The 20,004-nt window shown below is 36.6% G+C and overlaps 1 protein-coding gene and 1 pseudogene across 1 annotated transcript; both read right to left on the reverse strand.

The window, feature by feature from the left end:
- On the reverse strand, nt 612-1,730 carry LOC109230045. The gene has a single exon (XM_019395580.1). The coding sequence runs from the start codon at nt 1,728-1,730 to the stop codon at nt 612-614; it is 1,119 nt and encodes a 372-aa protein (XP_019251125.1).
- LOC109229099 lies at nt 3,920-14,526 on the reverse strand (annotated as a pseudogene).

The following is a 20,004-nucleotide window of genomic DNA, read 5'->3' on the forward strand; positions in this document are numbered from 1 at the left end:
ATGTCTTCTCAAGACAAATTTGCTTATAGTTCAAATATTGCAGGCAGCAAATGGTACATGCTGGAAACCCTCTGATACTTCAGCCACCCTTTGACAACTTTAATGAGATATACGCAGAGATACAAGGATTTCCGAAATTTTTCCAAATACCATGTGCAAAGGTAACTAATAAAGTTGATGCCATATGACTAGCAGGTCACGGGTTCAAACCGGGGAAACAGCCTCTTTCAGAAATGCAGGGTAAAGCTGCGTATACTAGAAAATTGTGGTCCGGCCATTCCCCCGACCCCGCATATAGCGGGAGCTTAGTGCACCGGACCGGCCCTTTTTTTTTTTAAACCAAGTGCAAAGGTAGAAATGAGGAACACAATAAAATTAAAGATTTCATGTAGCAAACACCCAACGAAGTGCCAACAGGATAAATATTACGACTTTGCGTCTTACACCATGAAAGTTACAACTTTGCGTCTTACACCAAAAGAAAGCAAACAGGAAGCAGGAGACAAAAGGTACGTTGTAAGGGTAACAGGCGAGGGCTTACTAATAGAAAGAAAATTACAGACTGCGTATACTGCAGCATGTGGCGCCTTGCTAAAACATATGCTGATAGATTATTCAGTCTGAAGACTTGTTTCACAGCGCTTGAGCTGAAGCTCCATGCGCTTATTCTCAAGCATCATAGCCTTATTTTCCAGCTTCAGTTCTTGTAGCTCCCTGTCTTCTCTCCGGCGGAACCTCATGCACTTGACTCTCTGCTTCTCCAGTTCCAGAATTTGGGCCTGAATTTGTAACTTCTGTTCTTCCAACTGCAGTAACTGATGCATAATCTGCTGCTCATTCTGCAATGTCTCTGCCTCATCATTGTTAGTATAATCATGAATCCCATTGCTGTTAGGATTAAGCACATTACAATCTGAATTAATGAATGCACAGATCACACTGGAAATTCTTTCTTCCCCGACTATCTTTCTCTTTGCAGGCATATCCTGCACGACATATTCAGGCTCATACCTGTCCTTACGTTTGAGAGACAACAGCACGGATTGCTGGAGTTCCCGATCATCTGGAAGGAATAATCTATTTTGGTTGTTGTATGAACACAATTCTTGATAGAACAACTGTTTGCTACTTAAAAGCTTCTTCACTTCCTCCTGCGCATCATGAGTCAGGTCCATCATTTCCATAAGGCCAGGGTTCTCCACAACACAACATGCAGTGCCTCTCCCAAGAATATCATTCAGTCTCTTGAACTTTTTGTTCAGATCATTAAACTTATCCTCACACTGCTGAGGTGAGACATGATGACCTCTTTCAGCCATAGCATTGGAAATAGCCCTCCATTTACCTTTCTTTGGGAATATCCCATTGGACCAAACATCTTCTCCGATGTAAGAAACAGCAGTGATCAAAAGCTTAACCATCTCATCCGTCCATTTCATACGACTGTATACAACAGGCTGTTTCTCTTTATTCATCTTCCATCTTGTACGCCGATACACAACTGGCGGTTTCTCTTCACGACGTACAGTGACTTCTTCTACATCATCTGACCTCTCATTATAAGCTTCATACACATTAAGTCTACTGGTTTCGATAGCATCTAGAGACAACACTTGTTGGTTCATGTCATGCATGTTGCTAAAGCCAAAGGATGCGGCACCTTCCAGAGCATGCTGCAAATCCCCTGAGCCCTGGTTAGGGGAATTGCTTTGTTGGTGATTAACTTGCATTGATCCGCACAAATCTAGGATATCACAGGATTAATCTGGTACATATGAAGCAAGCTGATGAATGCAATTTCTACATTTAGCAGATTGGCAATCTTAATAGCTCACAAACTTACAGATCCAGTACGATTTTGCTCATTCAATTAAGAGGAGCACAGAAAAGATACAAAATAGACTATGACTAGATTCTGCAGAGATAAAGGGCGAAACTAAGGCAGAGAGTCATGCACACAGTTGAGTATAAATTTTTTACCCCTATGATCATCTATAAAGCAGAATTAACAGTTACATCGGTGCAAACGATTATCAATAGAACACAACCTAACTATGATATAAATAACGAGAAAGGAAAAGAATTGATTCAGTCATATTTTACCAATTGCAGATGCAATAAAGAAAGAGATTTACCATAGAATAAATGAGATCAGTTGCAACATAAATCAAATGTTTTTTTACCCCTACAACACAAGTTCTTGTACTTCTACAGAAGAGGCTTATAAATTAAGTGAATACTTCGAGGGTGCTTCGTGAAACACATTGTTTTTATCGCCCAAGAAAGAAGAGAACTTACAACAGATGTGAGGTCTGCTAACAAGTGCCGTCGCTTTTGACAAATGGGATGATGGCAGCAGAAACAGGTGGATTTTAGGAGACTTTGCTCGGGGAATTGGGCGGACTAATTCCCGGATAGTTAGGTTACAAGATGAAATAGGCAGCATACTTAATGTTTTATACACATATAGATATCTCGGACTAATTTGTATATGCATTCAAAACAATGTCACATGGAAAGTGAGGTATTCTGGGAAATTTTCTTAAAACTAATTAAGGAAAATATTTAATCCTTAATTCCCTTCCTCCCTCCAGTTTTTTCCCAAGAAAAATGGGGCTTCAGATAACTTCTGATTAAGTTCTATAAGAATAAGGATCAAACAAAATACTTACAAGTTTTAACACAAATCACAACCAGTGGATAAAAGTTGCATTTGATTTAATTCACCCATAAGAAAAAAAAATTACGGTAATTCTTTTTATAACTGAGAAATCCCCAAGGGCCAGCTGGCGCACAGTTCAAAACTCGGCGGATAATGGGCCTTCCCCTCTAGCCCTCTCCACAAAGACGACAACAACAACAACAACAAACCCAGTATATTCGCACAAGCGGGGTCCGGGGAGGGTATTGCGTACGCAAACCTTACCCTACCTAGTGAAGGTAGAGAGGCCGTTTCCAATAGATCCTCGGCTTAGAAAGAGTGAGAAGAGGAAGAAGGGGAAGAGAAAAAAAAATTTGACAAAGAAATTGTGGTAATTCAGCACAGATAATATCATCTCAGATTATGACCTAATTGACAAAAAGGCTTGATCAGAATAAGAGAGAAAATACAAACAATCAGCTTATACCAAGCTTCAGAATGTAACTTTCACTCTTTGCAAGAACAATCAAGTAGACAGCTTGAAAAAAAAAAAGTAGACAGCTTGAAAAATAACGGCTCATTTCTGATGTGGTAACCTAGTTATTCTCTCTTTCCTTTTTCTTCTCCTATTTATTTCTTTAGGCTATATTCATGTCACATTTCTTTCCTTTCCTCTTGTTTCCTCTTTTCACCTTTCTTGGTTAATTCAATTTTGTAAGAATAGGGCAAAGAAGTCCTCAAACAAAGATGAACAAGTAAAGTCTTGGAGAAACAGAATCTAAATAGCGAAGAAAAAGGGAGACACTCTCTGAAACTTTTCATTTTTCTTGTCGATTATTTCCTGCTATTATCATCCTAGAGATGATCATCTTGGAATTAAGCTTGTTAATTATAGGAGATTAAATATGCACCACGGGGATGTTCTTCCAGATTAATTGATCCACCATGGAGTTCCTTATCAAAATTTTAAATTAGTTTATGGTTTGTATTTTCTCGTTGCCATCTCTCTCTCCCTCCCTCTCCCCCATTTTCTTCAAGTTGAGGAGTGTTTCTTGAAAGATTAATTGAAGAGTATAAGGTCAGACGGGATGAACACAAATGGTCCTATGGGCAGTACACAGAGTAAGAAGAGGACAGAGTAAAGATTATGAGCTTGGGAGAGTATTTAAGAAGATGGACAATTGTTCAAACAGTAGTAACCACAAACTTAGATTACCATTTTTGGTTACATGGAGGAACTCAAAATTACAAGCCAATACCTGGGAAAAAAATTCTTTTTTCTGGCTGAAAACTTCTCTTGTAACTTTATGCTTTTCTGCAGACCCTGAACCAATGACCGATACCTATTCATACAAAGACTACAAGAAAGACATTCCGCCAGATAAGTGATATCATTTAATTTTCATACAGCTGGATCAAGTCACTTAAATAGTTAACCCATCCAGAAGAAAATTCACATTCCTTATTCATCTTTTCAGAAAGTTTATTTGCCAAGCTTCATTCAAAAGTTCGTATGACCTTTAATTTCACAATGAATACAGTTTTTCTTTTTTTGGCTCAACTAGCAGTCTAAATAATGAAAAAAAGTTTTCTTTTTGTCTTCACTAGCCATCTAAATAGCTCAATGGAGTATTTGCTCAGTCTTTTATTTGATCTACAGCTCTTGTTGTAATTGTATTTATATAATATTCATGTGTAAACTGCAAGTTTATCATCACATGCTTGTTCCAATTATGCAAAGTTACCCAAGGGGATCTTTTATTTCCATGAAATTACTTCACGGATGAAGGATTGAATTGCATACTCTAGATCCAGAGATGTAAGGTGACTTCACATTTAAAATAGCCTACATAAATGCATTAGAATTCTTTTTGCTTCTTTTATCTAATCCTGCTTATGGTACTTTAATAATGAGAGCTTTTGATTTTTTGGGATGGTTACAAGATCATTTTCTTGTCAACATTAAGTGGGGAAAATTGACAAGAGTATAAAGAGCCAAAACCGAGGAATATTGTACTTTGGTTGGGCGCCTATATAAACTACAAAGCGTGTGCTTCTTTTAGCTTCTTTTTTCTCTCTTAAATCTGCCAAAGAGTTGTTTTCAGTGGTTCTATTATCTTCTAGTTGAATGATAACCTAGGATGTATAATTTATAGCATTTGCAGCAAAGTGGACTTCACTTTGAATTTGGACCAAACTGAAAGGTCGACATTCAATTTTGGGATGGAAAGAGTACATTCTTCTCATGTTGGTGCTGTATTTTCAGTTTAACAGATGCCTACTAAGATCCGCTCAAGGTTATCCTTTCTGATTCAGTCAATAGCAGATCCTTCTTTCTTGCTAACAGGGCAAAGATGTTATTATCACAGTTTATCAACATTTCCTCAAAAATTGGAATTCACAGGCAAAATTGACAGCACGCTTGCTTAGAAATAGAATTAGATCATCCTGATCAGAAATAGTATCAGGTAATAGTCTAAATGTCTTTTGGTAAGAAGGAAAGAAACAAAAGATACTTAATAGTTTCTGTTAAGAGGGAAAGAAATGTAAAGTATTTAATATTTTGTTAATGAAACAGCAAGTTTCCATAGAAGAGCTCCAAATCAAAACTTTGCGATCTTGCAATTTGCAGAGCCACCATGTAAGAATGACCATTCATGACATTATCTTCGTTAATGTGCAGGGACACAATTCACTACTGCAAGATGGTGCGTGGAGATATATTTGCTAATAGGTATCCATATATTCCAGAGTAGAACATAAGCATCAGTGTAAGTCAAAATTTTCCATTATCTCCCCAAAACTTGCTCCAAAAATATCTTTCCATTATTCCAGTAAACAATATGAAGGACCCCAGAGTTACTCCGAAGAACATATTATGCCTTTTCCCTATTATGTGTTAGCAGACCAACTAGATGAAATATAACTAGAAAGACAGGTGGATAAAAAAAATCAAACACAAATAATATACTTATCATGCATCATGACCTTAGACATTTCAACTAACAAAAGAAGTGTGAAGCACCACAGCTATTCAATCCAAGATGGAGCACAAAACTATTATTATAGCAAATCTTATGTGAAACTCATGAGGCCACCATAAACAATTAAGGGAAAAGGTCCAAATTTACCCTTGTACTATGATAAATAGTTTACATCTATCCTCCGTTATACTTTTCGTCATAACCTTACCGTTAACAAAGTAAACAAAATCACCCCTAACCCTAACGGATATCCAATGTGGCACATGGGACCATTCATTTAAATTGCCACGTCAGTAAATCAATTATTTTCTAATTGATTCTACACAAAAAGCAGAAAGAGCATTCTCTCTCTCTCACTTGTACAGAACTTTCCCAAACCTGTTACTACTCTCTTCTCAATTCTACTACATTCACGCAAGATCAGAAAGAAAGAACGTTGAAATTCGCCGAAAAAATTGAGCGGAAAAGACAATCAAGCCTGAAGAGCTGATTATCGACTTGCAGCAAAATCAGAATGCAGAATAATAGTTAAGTGCAAGAAAAATCAAGCCACCGCTACCCACCAACAATCTCAATGGTAATAATAATGCTAATGTTTATGGTTTTGTTGTTACCACTAATGGGTCTTCTTCTTCTTTTTAAATCTTCGAATTGGTGGAGATAAAATAAGGCTTTCCCACCTTCTCCTCCCTTTTCTCATCCCTCTTTCCCACCATCCCCTCTACAATGGGCTGCCACCACGCCCTAAATCTACAATGGGTCCAAATATACCCGACCCGAAACGATTCGCTATGATTATTGAAGAGGAGAACAAAGATGATTTGGACACTGAAGCACTCATAATTTATGGCATAGTGGCAGTAAAAGTAGCGGCGGTAGCAGTAGCGTTGGTGGCAATGGCAGCTAAGTATGGTGGCTGTAGCGTTGGTGGCAATGGTAGCTACGGTGGTGATGGTGAAATTAGCGGCAGCGGCAGCCATAATTACACTATCCAAAATAAAAGCAAAAACAATTGATTAATTAAAAAATAATTGAATAACTTACCTGGCACTTTAAGTGAGTGGTCCCATGTGCCACAGTGGATATCCGTTAGGGTTAGGGGTGATTTTGTTTACTTTGTTAACGGTAAGGTTAAATTTGGACGAAAAGTATAACGGAGAATAAATGTAAACTATTTGGACCTTTCCCCAACAATTAATAGACAAATAAAGGGATGGGAAAATCAAGTAGGTACATGTACCTGGAACAAAAATAGCAAAATGTCAGCTGATATACACTTGGATTGAGCATCCATTTCTTGTTGTTTTATCTCCAATTCCAGACAACTAATTCTCAAGCATCATGCACTCTTTTTCCTTTCTCAACTTCTGCAGATCCTTGTCCTTGATGTGGTTGACTTTTTTTACCACTCAAGTTGCTTCTTTCTAGTTCTAACATCACACTCTGAAGTTATAGAGCTTCTTCCAGCCAAGCTGAGCTACCTATGACCCAGCAATTCTCTAGCCTTCTCTCCCTCCCCAGTGCCAGCAAGAACTTGATTTACATCTAGAGGTCAATGAGCATTTTCTCTCCACTACGAGGCAAGAGTTTCGAGGAACTACGAGGACCCAGGAATTCAAGTTCTTCCTCGTAATTCTTCCTCTGACAGGATCCTATGACAAAGGTCATTGCTTTGACCTTCCATGCCAGCATCTCTCGAAGTTGTGAGGCTTAGAGGACCTGACTACAGGAAGCTCGGAGCATCAGAATCATTGTCAGTGTTATAAACCAACCACAAGGGTCATTGAAGATATTAATAAAGAGGAAGGTAAAATCCGATTCAGAAATCTAAAATGGTAAAACAAATGTTCCAACCTAAAAGTTTTCCTAACATCGTCCCCAGCATTATCAGAAACATCCACCAAATCTACAAGAGGTGGATGTTCAACAATCTCAAAATAAGTACCTCGCCACAGTATATCACCAAGTCTTACATCTTTTATAATCTTTCTCAGGCATTGGAGTATGTGATAGCCTTCCACTTCTTCTTCTTTGGTAAAACTAATGAATGCTTTGTTCCGATACTGCTGAAGATGGAAGAAGCATCCTCTCTAATGTATGAAACAGTGGCAAATAAAAGTTCACCATCTTATCTTTCCAGCTTACCCACTGCCATGGTGACTCCTTTAAATCTCTCCCACCTACAATATGCCCACGGACACTTTTTCCTAACCCGCTAGTTTTTCATCATCACCAGCAGAATCTTTGACTGTTTCCACCTTTGTTGCGAGCAAGGACAGAATCCAGAAGGTCCAATTCTGTTTGACCCCATTGCAAGGTATGGTATGGAAGGGATTCAATGGTGGCCTTGGAGTCTTCCACCTCAAATATCTAGCTTCTTTCCTGCTGCTACACCTATAATGAATTGGACTTCCTCCGAAGAGTAAAGCACCATTGAAGAGTAAAAATGTCTGTTTTCCAGGTGACTGACTTGCAATGATCCTTGTATGCCAACAAAACCACAAGATAATCACAGCTGGTTGATTATCTGCATACTGCACCAAAACCACAGAAATAACTTGAAACCAAAAATCCAATAAATATCTGCATACTGCACCCAAACCTTTCAATCAATTATACCTCAATTCCAAATTAATTCGGGTCAGCTATACGAATCCTATGTATCCGGTGCGATATTCAATAATTTGTCTTTAAGATAATTTAGGGTTCTCTGAAACTAGTACTATATCTCACACTTCCATACAAGGATATACAAGTCTCCAACCAAGATAAAAAAAGGTCTTGGGCAAACACAGGATGCATATACAAATCTCCAACCAAGATAAAAAAGGTCCTGGATAAACACAGGATGCAAAGTAAGTATAACAACTGAAGATAAACTTTAATCCCAACTAGTTGGTATCGCCTATGTGGATCATCTAAACAACAAAAGAAAAAATTCGACGCAATGCATTCGTCAAAAAGCTATTGAATGCCTAAAAAAGACGAAGCAACACTAAGGTAGCAAGCACTCAACAAGTCCACGAATTTCTGAATTTACAGGCTTCTAGTGAGTATTAAAATTAAGAAAATATGCTTGGACCTTCCCTGCTTTTAGACTGCAAATGATGCCATAATTGCGATAATTACAGCAGAATAACCAAACATTGTTGTCTATAGAAAAGTTCCACAACTCAGTATCAGGATTTTGACTCAAAAACTGAATCTTTTGAATCCAGAAAACTTATTGGAACATGTAAGTCTCGCTGTAGTGAAAAAGGGTAGAGTGACAGGTTATCAAGGCCGTCACAAACTGTCTCATTTGAGAAGTATATGTGAGGTGCTTGCGAATAGGTCAAATTAAGGCGGGTATAAACTCAAACTTAGGCCCCTCCACTTTTCTTTTCTTTTTTTAGATTAAGATAAGATTTCTATCTCTAACGTTAAGATATTGTCTTCAAATCTAAATCATCTTCAAATCATGTCATATGCCCATATATAAATCTTCTTTATTTTTAATTTTCACTTAAATGCAACAACAACACATCGATGTCAATAATAAAAACAGCTACAACGAAAACTGCCCACTCCTCTTCGTTGCATCTCAAATTACAAGCTTCATCTGTCTCTATGCCCTCCTTCCCTCCCACACCCTCAAGTTTATTTCATCTTTGTGGACTCTACGATGAAGATTTAACATGTTTGCAATAACTAGACTCTAAACTGCTAAGATCAAATTATAGAAACACAAACCCAAACTGATTATGGCATTATTTCCCACTATCAATTATCCTTCTCTATTAGGTTAGGCAAAACCACAATTGATTGAAGAAAGTTAACAAGAAGAAACTAAATTTTCTTTGTTTTGGAGAACAGAGTTAACAAAAGAAACAACATCGTTGTACTAATCAAGAGAAAAAGCGCGCGGGGGATAATTACCTCTTGCAACCTCTAATATAGTAGTCTTACTTAACTATTGAGTTGTGACATAAATTGTTCAACACCATGTTAAATCTTCACCCTATTATCTATCATAAATTATTCAATATCATGTTAAATATTCACATCAATGTTTTAAAAGGCGGGGGCGTGAGGCGAGGCGTTTTACCTCTGACGAGGCGAGGCGTAAGCCCTGAGACATGGGGCGTAAGTCCCATGGATCTTTAAATTTTACTAATTTTAAGATAGTATAAAATAAAAAAAACAATTATAAAAATTATATTAAAATCATAAAATTATAATAAATAGTCTATTTAAATATTTATAATTTATGAAAAGTATATCGCAAATTATAATTTACGAATAATATGAAGAGTATGACATATATCGCAAATTAGCTGCAATGTCGTTACAACTCAAATATCAAAAGTAATGTAATTGATACAAAATCTTATATGTATCTCTTAAGGATAATAAATCTTGAAAGAATTTCGATATTATAATTTGATATTTTTCTTAAAATACTCCTTTTATTTAATATGCTTTCTATTTGAAAGAGAATTTATATAAAAACATAATTCACAATTTAAATATGATTCTCTAGCATCATTTATTTTTAAGTTTGAACAAGTTAATAAAGTGACACATAATTCACCATACAATACCATGATAACTAATTATTTGTAAATAGTTACTAGCTAATACTGAGCTATTAAATTAATAAGTATTGTATCTCGTAAACATGAAAAAATAATATTTAGAAAAATTACGTACTATTATATAGTAAAGACAAACAAAAGTTAATAAATAAAAACTTTTTAAATGAAAAATTTATTTAAAATTAACTTCCATAGCAGTCTTAGTGGATAACGTGCAATAATTTTTATTTTAATTATGATATAAAATACTCTCAACTTAATAATTTATGATTAAGAAAAAAGTAATTTTGAATAGTCAACGATTTTTTAAAAGAAATTGAGGATTTACAAGGTTAGTTACATAAAATTGCATAAAGTTCTATTAGGCGAGCCCAGTACGCTGGGCGTTGGGCGTGTCCGGGGCGTAAGCCCCGATGGCCGAGGCGTAAGTCTCACGGAACTAAGCCCCCCACCTAAGCCCAGGGGCGTTTTACAAGTGCTCCGCCCCAGGGCGAGCCCCGGGCGAGTCCCAATTCTGCCTTTTAAAACAGAGATTCACATTATGAACTCAAACATACAATTTTAAAAAGCCCCTCCGAAAACCTGCTGAAGCAGATGAGGAGAGCACATCAAAATCCTTTGTTGGCTCAATTTAGTGCATTGCCAATGAACTATGGAAGGACAATATTCGTCATATTCATCCTTCTTCACGTCTGCAATATCTCATTGAAATAAAATCAGAAAGGCACATCCCAACAGACATAATACTCAAAAGCATGTTTTGAAAAGAAGAAGAGGTTGAGGAAACATGCAAGAATCAGACTGAGCACAACGCCAATGGAGCATATGTTCAATGTTTGCAAGAATCAAACCTAGCGCAAAGGCAATTGATCATATGCTCAATGGCATCAATTGACTCGATAATTTTAACACAAAATTTACATACATATGTGAAAACCTGATAAAAATTCATAAATATTAAATTTGATCCCATAATTTCAAGAAATACAATGCGTTCACGGCTAATAAGCTAGTGTGCTAGTCTACTACCACAAAGTGATATACAATATGCATACCTGTTGGAAGGTGTTGAGAGAAGCTAAAATTGATCCTCCAATCCAGACTCTGTTCTTCCTTTCAGGGGGTGCCACCACCTTGATCTTCATGTTACTGGGAGCTGCAAGGCGGTAAAATCCTTGCTCAACGATCAGCGATATCAAGAAATGTAGTTCCTTCACCACTGAGGACAATGTTATCATAAAAATCCTTCCTAAGATCTGCATCGCACTTCATGATGGAATTGTAAGACATCTGATGCCAGCGGCTTCAATTCCAACCGGTGATGGCTGGAATAAGACATCTGAGCATCTAATCCTCTCTGCTCCAGCAGTATACACCAGGCCATCTGGCAACTGATATGGATATCTTCTCTCACTATCCGAGATACTCTCTTCACTCCAACTCTTGCTTATAGAGAAGAGCACGACAATATAGTTCATCTTTTACCTTATGATGACAAAAGTTGGATCGAAGGATTGCACGTGGAAGGGAAAATCCTTCATAAATTGGAATTGCATGTGTGAAAAAGATCACAAGAATCCATTACAATACCTATTGAGAGAACAAAAATAGTGTAAGATGAATAGAAATTCTACAAGAAGTACACAGATACAAGAGTTAAAAGTTGATATTTGGAAGTTATAATACATTCTTGTCAATCATTCCCTGAAACATAAAAGAACAGGCTTTACATCCATTAGACAAGATACAAATAAAAACCAAGTTAGCAACAAAAGACAAAACTTAAAATGATCCAAGACCAGTGGCTTCTTCATCTCAGAGTTATATGAATTTAATATAAAATAACTTCCAATAATCACCTAATTTAACCCATCAAAATCTGATTTTATAGTAAGGGTAGGACTCGTTACTACCGGTCATTCGGCCACTGGGATAAATAGACAAGACAGCCTGAATAGCAACGCAGATGGAAGGCACGTTGAAAGTTTCAAACATGATTTGGATCATTTTCTTTCTATTAGCCTTAGGATTCAAAGGTGCTTCAGGGAGCAGCACAGGGTGCTGTTGATTGACACCTAGCTCATTTTAAAAGACGTGATACCAGATCTTCTCCGTATTATCCCAGTTGCTTACTATTCCATCCTCAGTTGGGTATTTCAAGGTGAGGATACCCCTCCTTGAGTTGGCTGCATCACCAACATAAAAATCCAAATGATCCATCCCAAACATAACGCCAGTGTGCCGTGGTCGACCAGCAATACTAGGAAATACAGCCCTTGTAGCATCATCAGCAGCAAATCCAGCCTGCAGATGAACAAACCAAAGGAGTATTATTTATTTGTCTTTAAACTAGAAATTAAGTTTCTAACACCACGACTTTAACAAGATGAACATATATAAATATGAATATATGCAAATTAATATCAAGTTGTTCCTCAATAATCTGTTCATATTTGAGAATCAGAAACATCAAATTATCGGAGTTATATTCACTTTCATGATTAACAGTTCAAAAACAAAGGGGATATTAAACATTTTTTCGGATAGATTAGAGCAAAAAGGAAAAGGGCTTTAGCTTACGCACTAACTTTAATCATTGTAGTCCCATTCTCACATACAAGGGGCTGAAGGTGTTGTAAGTTGGCCATCTTTTAATACCTAACAGAAGGTAAAACAGAAAATGTTGAAAAAAACATGGAGAAAATGAATAGCAACAAAGTTTAAAATTAAGATTTCAAGATAGCAGCAAATATATTTGCCCCCAAAAAATCCTTCTTTTCTTGGGAACCTCACCTACATCCTTTTCAGTAAGGGCCATCAATGGTTTTTGCCTTTCCCTTCGATAACTCAAATTCCCGAGATGAAAATGGATGCTCTTAACAGTGGAGCAACTTCTGTCGTATCCCACACAAAGTTTGCTAGGTTTTAGGCGATAAAAAGAAACTTTATGAATTCTGCAACTGAGGAAATTCTAGTGCTTCTCTCATTCTACATTTTGAAATTCGTTGTACTACTCACTTGTGAAGGATAAGCATTGCGACTTTACATGATTGGTCAATTGGTCTACTAGTTATAGACCAATAAAGACATGTTTTCATGTAATTGTGTCTTTGCTAGGGGTTGTGTGCTTACTTCTATGAAATGTCACCTACTTACAAATGATAAGGTTCTATGGGAGAATGTAACCTTCCAATATGACATGAGATCAACTATTATACTGTTATTCAGGTTTATCCAACCAAAAGTCACCTACAGTAAAATGGTTGGGAAATTCGTAAACTACCATAGTAACAATCATGCACTTATTTGCAAATTTCTCAGATATTAAAGTAAATCACATAGTCATGTGTATGGAGAGCTATCATCAGATTCAAACCTTTCATTTAATGTAGACATTTCAAAGTCCCAACACATTCATATATAAGTGACTAATCACTATCAAATTAAAACTGGAAACACCACGCACACAACCTTATCTTAGGCATAAAACTATTAAGTAGGTAGTTATTTAGGTTTATCCAACCAAAAGAAAGTCAGTAAGACGAGAGTAGTTGTAAAACTTTCAAAGTCCCAACACAGAAATAAGCTAGTCATGGTTTTGACACTGCATTGATGCTTTATCAATGTATCTTTTTTATTTACTAAAGAAACTACTCCTAGCAAAATAAAATTCTTTTTCTTAACAACGGTTGTACCCGGGACAACTCGGTGCATCTTGACTAAAGTACTAGGTACCTATTATCGCTCCCTAGTAGAGGTACCAGGTTACTCTATTCACCATGACTTAGACAAATCAGAAAACATCATCTAGTGTTTTCTGAGCCCTTTGTTCACTTGTTATCCAAAACAAACTTGCAGATGGTGATCTTACTTAAGTAATTAATTAAAATCTCCATAAATTCTGACTTGTAAGCATCCTAACAAACATAAATAAACAAAAAACCCTGAAAATGGCACATGCAATAATCAGGTTGATGATTTGAACCCTTAGTTTACAACAACAACATACCCAGTATTATCCCACACTAATGGGATCTGGGAGGATAGTGTGTATGCAGATCTTACACATATTTTAGTTTATTCTACATATTTTAAACAGACAGAACATAAACATGATCAAACGCACAATCGAGTGAGCAGTAATTAAGAACTTGTACAAGAACAGAGACACCATGAAACTGAAAAAGATAAACATTTTTAAAAAGATTGTGATGATGTTGTATACCAGTTAGTGACGAAGTCTCGTGAAACATGAGGGAAGGCGATATTCTTTGTTTAAAAGCGGGTACGATTTTCCCATAAATGGAGGAGTTATATTCCTTTCAAATGTAAAGTTTGTTGACAGAAGAAGGAATTTATATAGTGTTTGGCCAAACTTCTAAACATTATTTTTAAAAACTCTTTGTGGAGCCGTGAGAGTATTAAGGAATCAATTTGAAAAATAATTTCAAAGTATTCCTGGCCAAGAGCTAGCTTTTAAAAAATAATTTTTGCTAATAATTAAAAATATTTATTTTTTTCTCTAAAAACTTGACCAAGCATATCAACTTTATAAAATAAATAATTTTTTAAGTAAAAAATACTTTTAGCCAAACAAGCTATAAGCACGGGAGAATTTAGCGTTACAGACTATTTGGCCAAGCTTATTGGAGCTTGAAAAATACTCTTTTTCTTGAACAAGCACTCCTTTGAAAATTGAGTTGCTTGGCCAACAGACAAAAGTGCTTTCCATATTTTTTCCTATTGGGGAAAACACTATAACTTCTTGTTTTTTCCAAGAAATTGTCTGAAGCAAAAAAAATAATTTTTTCAAGACAAAAAAAATTATTATTATAAATTCATATTTAACAAACTATCCCTCATTTATTTAATACATTTATCTTTCAATTAAAAATAGTTTTTCTCTTTTTTCATTTTATTTCTATCGTGCCTTTTCCTTTTTTTTAGTTAACTATTTCTCATCTCTTTCTCCTCTTCCTCTTTAGAATTCGTATGTTGTTCACTCAGTTACTGTATTTTAGTTTGATCTGTACAAAAAGAATTTGATAAGTGCCATATTTCTTTAATAAAATATTTTTATTGCTTTTGACTTTATTCAAATTTTACTTGATATTTTTCTAATCTTTTCATAGTGTCATTTATAAGTGTTGACCTTGTTCCCGTTATACCTATGGCTATTAGTAATTGATCATTGTCAAATTGATTGTAGTATCATTGATGATAGGCTATAATTGCATATTTTAGTCGCTTATTACACTCGAATTTACTGCACTTTAATTGAGTTTGCGCTTTAATCGCTAGTGTTTTGCACTAATTGTGTGTTTTATGCCTTGTAGGTGTGATTCCGAGCTATATAGATGTTATGGATGAATTTAAGTGATTTGAAGCTTTGAATTCTGAGTAAAAGCTCAAGGAATTAAGCCGGGATCGTGTTCGGGGGTCAAATTTGATAATTAAGTACGAACGAAGACTTGAGGAGGCATATTGCGCACTGTCTAGTAAAATAGACATAACTTTTTGCTCAGAACTCCATTTGGGCTCCACAATATATGGTTGGAAAGCTAACTCAAAGGGCTACAACTTTTATGTTTTACGTTTTTCCAAATTCCAAACGGAACAGGGTGAAAAACCGCGGTTCTGCCGCGACCGCGGCAGAACCGCGGTAGAAGATGGTCGCGGACAACTGAAGAATCAGAGGGCATGTTTGGCCGCGGTTCCACCGCGACCGCGGCAAAACCGCGGCAGGAAGCGAAAATTTCAGGGACTAAAGTGCAAAACATGGGATTTTAAGTCCTAAACCCTATATTAAACAAAGGAGGCCGGCCAAGAACAAGAGGAGGACATATTTTGGACACAAATTAGACCTAAGGAGGCGGAGAGACACTACTTTAGGGTTAGACAACACCCTTGGAGGCAAGAACACATTGGGAGCAAGGCGGAGAATTCTTCTACGAGTTTTTTCCTTCCTCTTCCTATTTTTCATTGTTGGTTATGACTTTTAGTATTGTAGTTTTACATACTATTATGAATAGCTAATTTGTTATCTAGAGTTTTGATAGAACCTTTTGTAGGATAAATTCTTGTTATGTTTTTATATAATTGAGCCATAGCTTTTCTCTATTTGTTCAACTACGTTTATATTGTGGTTGATTGAAGAGCTCTCAATTAGCTGTGCCTATTTAGTATGCATAACTCGGGAGAGAGTGCATATTTAGGTAATTGTTGAACAACACCACTCCCAGAGTATATGAGGGATCAATAACCGAGGGTTTAAAGGTGGGATTAGGGATAACGAAGCTTTGGGTGCGATCTGAAGTGAGCTGTATTAAAAGCCAGCTAGCGTAGCTCGGGAGAGTGCGTCTAGTAAATTGTCGTAATTACTCGGGAGAGATTTACGGTAATAAGAGTGCTCATGATCGGTAGAGAATACTTAGGCTAAATTATAGAAGACATAGCGGGAAGGATTCCGACAATAGGGGAAATCATAACTCTAGACCTCCTTAATCTTTTCTCTAACCCTCAGTATCGTTAGTTGTTAATTTACTATTTTAATTTGTTAGTTAATTAGTTAAACACAAGAATCTTAATATCTATAAGTTAGGAATTGTTCAAGCTTGTCTTCTTGGTGATAGTGAACAGCTGTAGCTAAACCTTAGTTCTCTGTGGGATTCGACTCCGGACTTGTAAACCGGATTATATTTGCAACGACCGCATTGTCCTTTTTAGAAGGCATAGTTGGGCGTGATCAAATTTTGGTGCCGTTGCCGGGGAACTAACGGTGTAGTTGTAGGTGTACATATTGCTAGGTTTCAATCAAATTTTGGTGCCGTTGCCGGGGAACTAACGGTGTAGTTGTAGGTGTACATATTGCTAGGTTTCAGGTTTGAACTTTTATTTTATTATTTGATTTTTTTTTATTTTAGTTTTATTTGTTTATTTGAGAAACATGACATCATGGAATTATGAGAATTTTGTTGTTGGTAATTCTACTTTTGATCCTCCTTATGCATATTGTGAAGGAAACCACCCAGGGCAAAATTATCAAAATATTCCTGAGAGCGAGTTTTGTGCACCAACTCAATCTTATGTGTGGAATGTGTGTGATATATGTGGTGGTCAAGATGGTCACTTTCACGGTTGTGCTTATATTTCTTACCTTCCCCTAACCCCTTACTTTGATTGTTCTTCTTTTTCTGGTGAAGTTAATAGGAACAAAGAACCTAGGGAAGCTGACCTAAAGAAGCTCGAAGATATGTTAAAGTGCATTTTGGAACAACGGAGTAAATTACTACTGCGGATAGAAAGGCGGGAGGAAACTATTCACAACTTGAAAGTTCACATGAGTCAACTGGTTGAAGTTTTTAATGCTCAACAAGCCAATATTGTGAATTGTATCCAAGAAGAGCGTGAATTAGATACGAAAATTGATGAGCTAGAGGAGGAGGCTAGAGTAGAACACCAACAATCAATCACATTAGATTTTGAGGATGTCGATGTTGTAGAAGAGATACTAGAGTCAACCAAGGATATTAAGGATACATATTTAGTTGACTCTATTGTCATTAGTGTTGAGAATGTAGATAGTCCCAATGTTCATGTAGTTGAGCGCATTGGTCCTCACTCCAAGCATTTTTCCACATTGTGTTTAGATGATGATATGGAAATAGAGTCGTCCGAGCCATTTGAGGAGTCACGGAATGAGGAACAAAGTGCTTACATTCTGGAATTCTTCTTGCCAGAAAGTCGGGATTACATACCTCATATAAAGGCCAAGAAGTGCAGAATACTACATTATTTTATTGGGCCAGTCAGATTCGTTCCACCACCCCAGGAGCATGATAATAGAGCAGAATCAAAACTTGGGGTCTGATTCATAAGTTAAAAGTGGAGGCAGAAAGTGATTCACGTCGTGCCGCGACGTTAAATCAAGCGCTTGCTGGGAGACAACCCAGCTTTATTGCTTTCTTTTATTTATTTTTTTTATTTTATTTTTTTAATTGTTATTATTTTTGTAGTGTCAATTTTTTTATTTTCTAGGAGCATGGAAAGCAAAGGTATTGGAAGGAGGCATCAGCAAACCAAATGGTTGGAACTAAGTGTGAGGTACCCGCACGAAGGACCAAGCTTGGGAGAAGTCTGAGTACCCCATGAACTGCTAGTGCTTCGGCCTTTGGCCTACCAGGGAGTTTCTTTTACCCTCTTGTATGTATGGGTGTGCATTGGGGACAATGCACAATTTTAAGTGTGGGGTGAGGAGATTGTCTGGGTGATTTTTCATGCTACTTTAGCTGTGTTTTTTTTNTCATAACTCTAGACCTCCTTAATCTTTTCTCTAACCCTCAGTATCGTTAGTTGTTAATTTACTATTTTAATTTGTTAGTTAATTAGTTAAACACAAGAATCTTAATATCTATAAGTTAGGAATTGTTCAAGCTTGTCTTCTTGGTGATAGTGAACAGCTGTAGCTAAACCTTAGTTCTCTGTGGGATTCGACTCCGGACTTGTAAACCGGATTATATTTGCAACGACCGCATTGTCCTTTTTATAAGGCATAGTTGGGCGTGATCAAATTTTGGCAACGTTGCCGGGGAACTAACAGTGTAGTTGTAGGTGTACATATTGCTAGGTTTCAAGTTTGAACTTTTATTTTATTATTTGATTTTTTTTATTTTTTTTTTATTTTAGTTTTATTTGTTTATTTGAGAAACATGACATCATGGAATTATGAGAATTTTGTTGTTGGTAATTCTACTTTTGATCCTCCTTATGCATATTGTGAAGGAAACCACCCAGGGCAAAATTATCAAAATATTCCTGAGAGCGAGTTTTGTGCACCAACTCAATCTTATGTGTGGAATGTGTGTGATATGTGTGGTGGTCAAGATGGTCACTTTCACGGTTGTGCTTATATTTCTTACCTTCCCCCAACCCCTTACTTTGATGGTTCTTCTTTTTCTGGTGAAGTTAATAGGAACAAAGAAACCTAGGGAGAGGACCTAAAGAGCTCGAAGATATGTTAAAGTGCATTTTGGAACAACAGAGTAAATTACTACTGCGGATAGAAAGGCAGGAGGAAACTATTCACAACTTGAAAGTTCACATGAGTCAACTGGTTGAAGTTTTTAATGCTCAACAAGCCAATATTGTGAATAGTATCCAAGAAGAGCGTGAATTAGATACAAAAATTGATGAGCTAGAGGAGGAGGCTAGAGTAGAACACCAACAATCAATCGCACTAGATTTTGAGGATGTCGATGTTGTAGAAGAGATACTAGAGTCAACCAAGGATATTGAGGAATATTTAGTTGACTCTATTGTCATTAGTGTTGAGAATGTAGACAGTCCCAATGTTCATGTAGTTGAGCGCATTGGTCCTCACTCCAAGCATTTTTCCACATTGTGTTTAGATGATGATATGGAAATAGAGTCGTCCGAGCCATTTGAGGAGTCAAGGAATGAGGAACAAAGTGCTTACATTCTGGAATTCTTCTTGCCAGAAAGTCGGGATTACACACCTCATATAAAGGCCAAGAAGTGCAGAATACTACATTATTTTATTGGGCCAGTCAGATTCGTTCCACCACCCTAGGAGCATGATCATAGAGCAGAATCAAAACTTGGGGTCCGATTCATAAGTTCAAAGTGGAGGCAAGAACACATTGGGAGCAAGGCGGAGAATTCTTCTACGAGTTTTTCCTTCCTCTTCCTATTTTTCATTGTTGGTTATGACTTTTAGTATTGTAGTTTTACATACTATTATGAATAGCTAATTTGTTATCTAGAGTTTTGATAGAACCTTTTG

This window comes from Nicotiana attenuata, chromosome 7 (genome assembly GCF_001879085.1).
Source record: "Nicotiana attenuata strain UT chromosome 7, NIATTr2, whole genome shotgun sequence".
Classification (NCBI taxonomy): Eukaryota; Viridiplantae; Streptophyta; class Magnoliopsida; order Solanales; family Solanaceae; genus Nicotiana; species Nicotiana attenuata.

Bases quoted from the DNA above. Each gene is read 5' to 3' on its own strand.
- LOC109230045 (XM_019395580.1), bottom strand. From the start codon at position 1,730: ATGCAAGTTAATCACCAACAAAGCAATTCCCCTAACCAGGGCTCAGGG.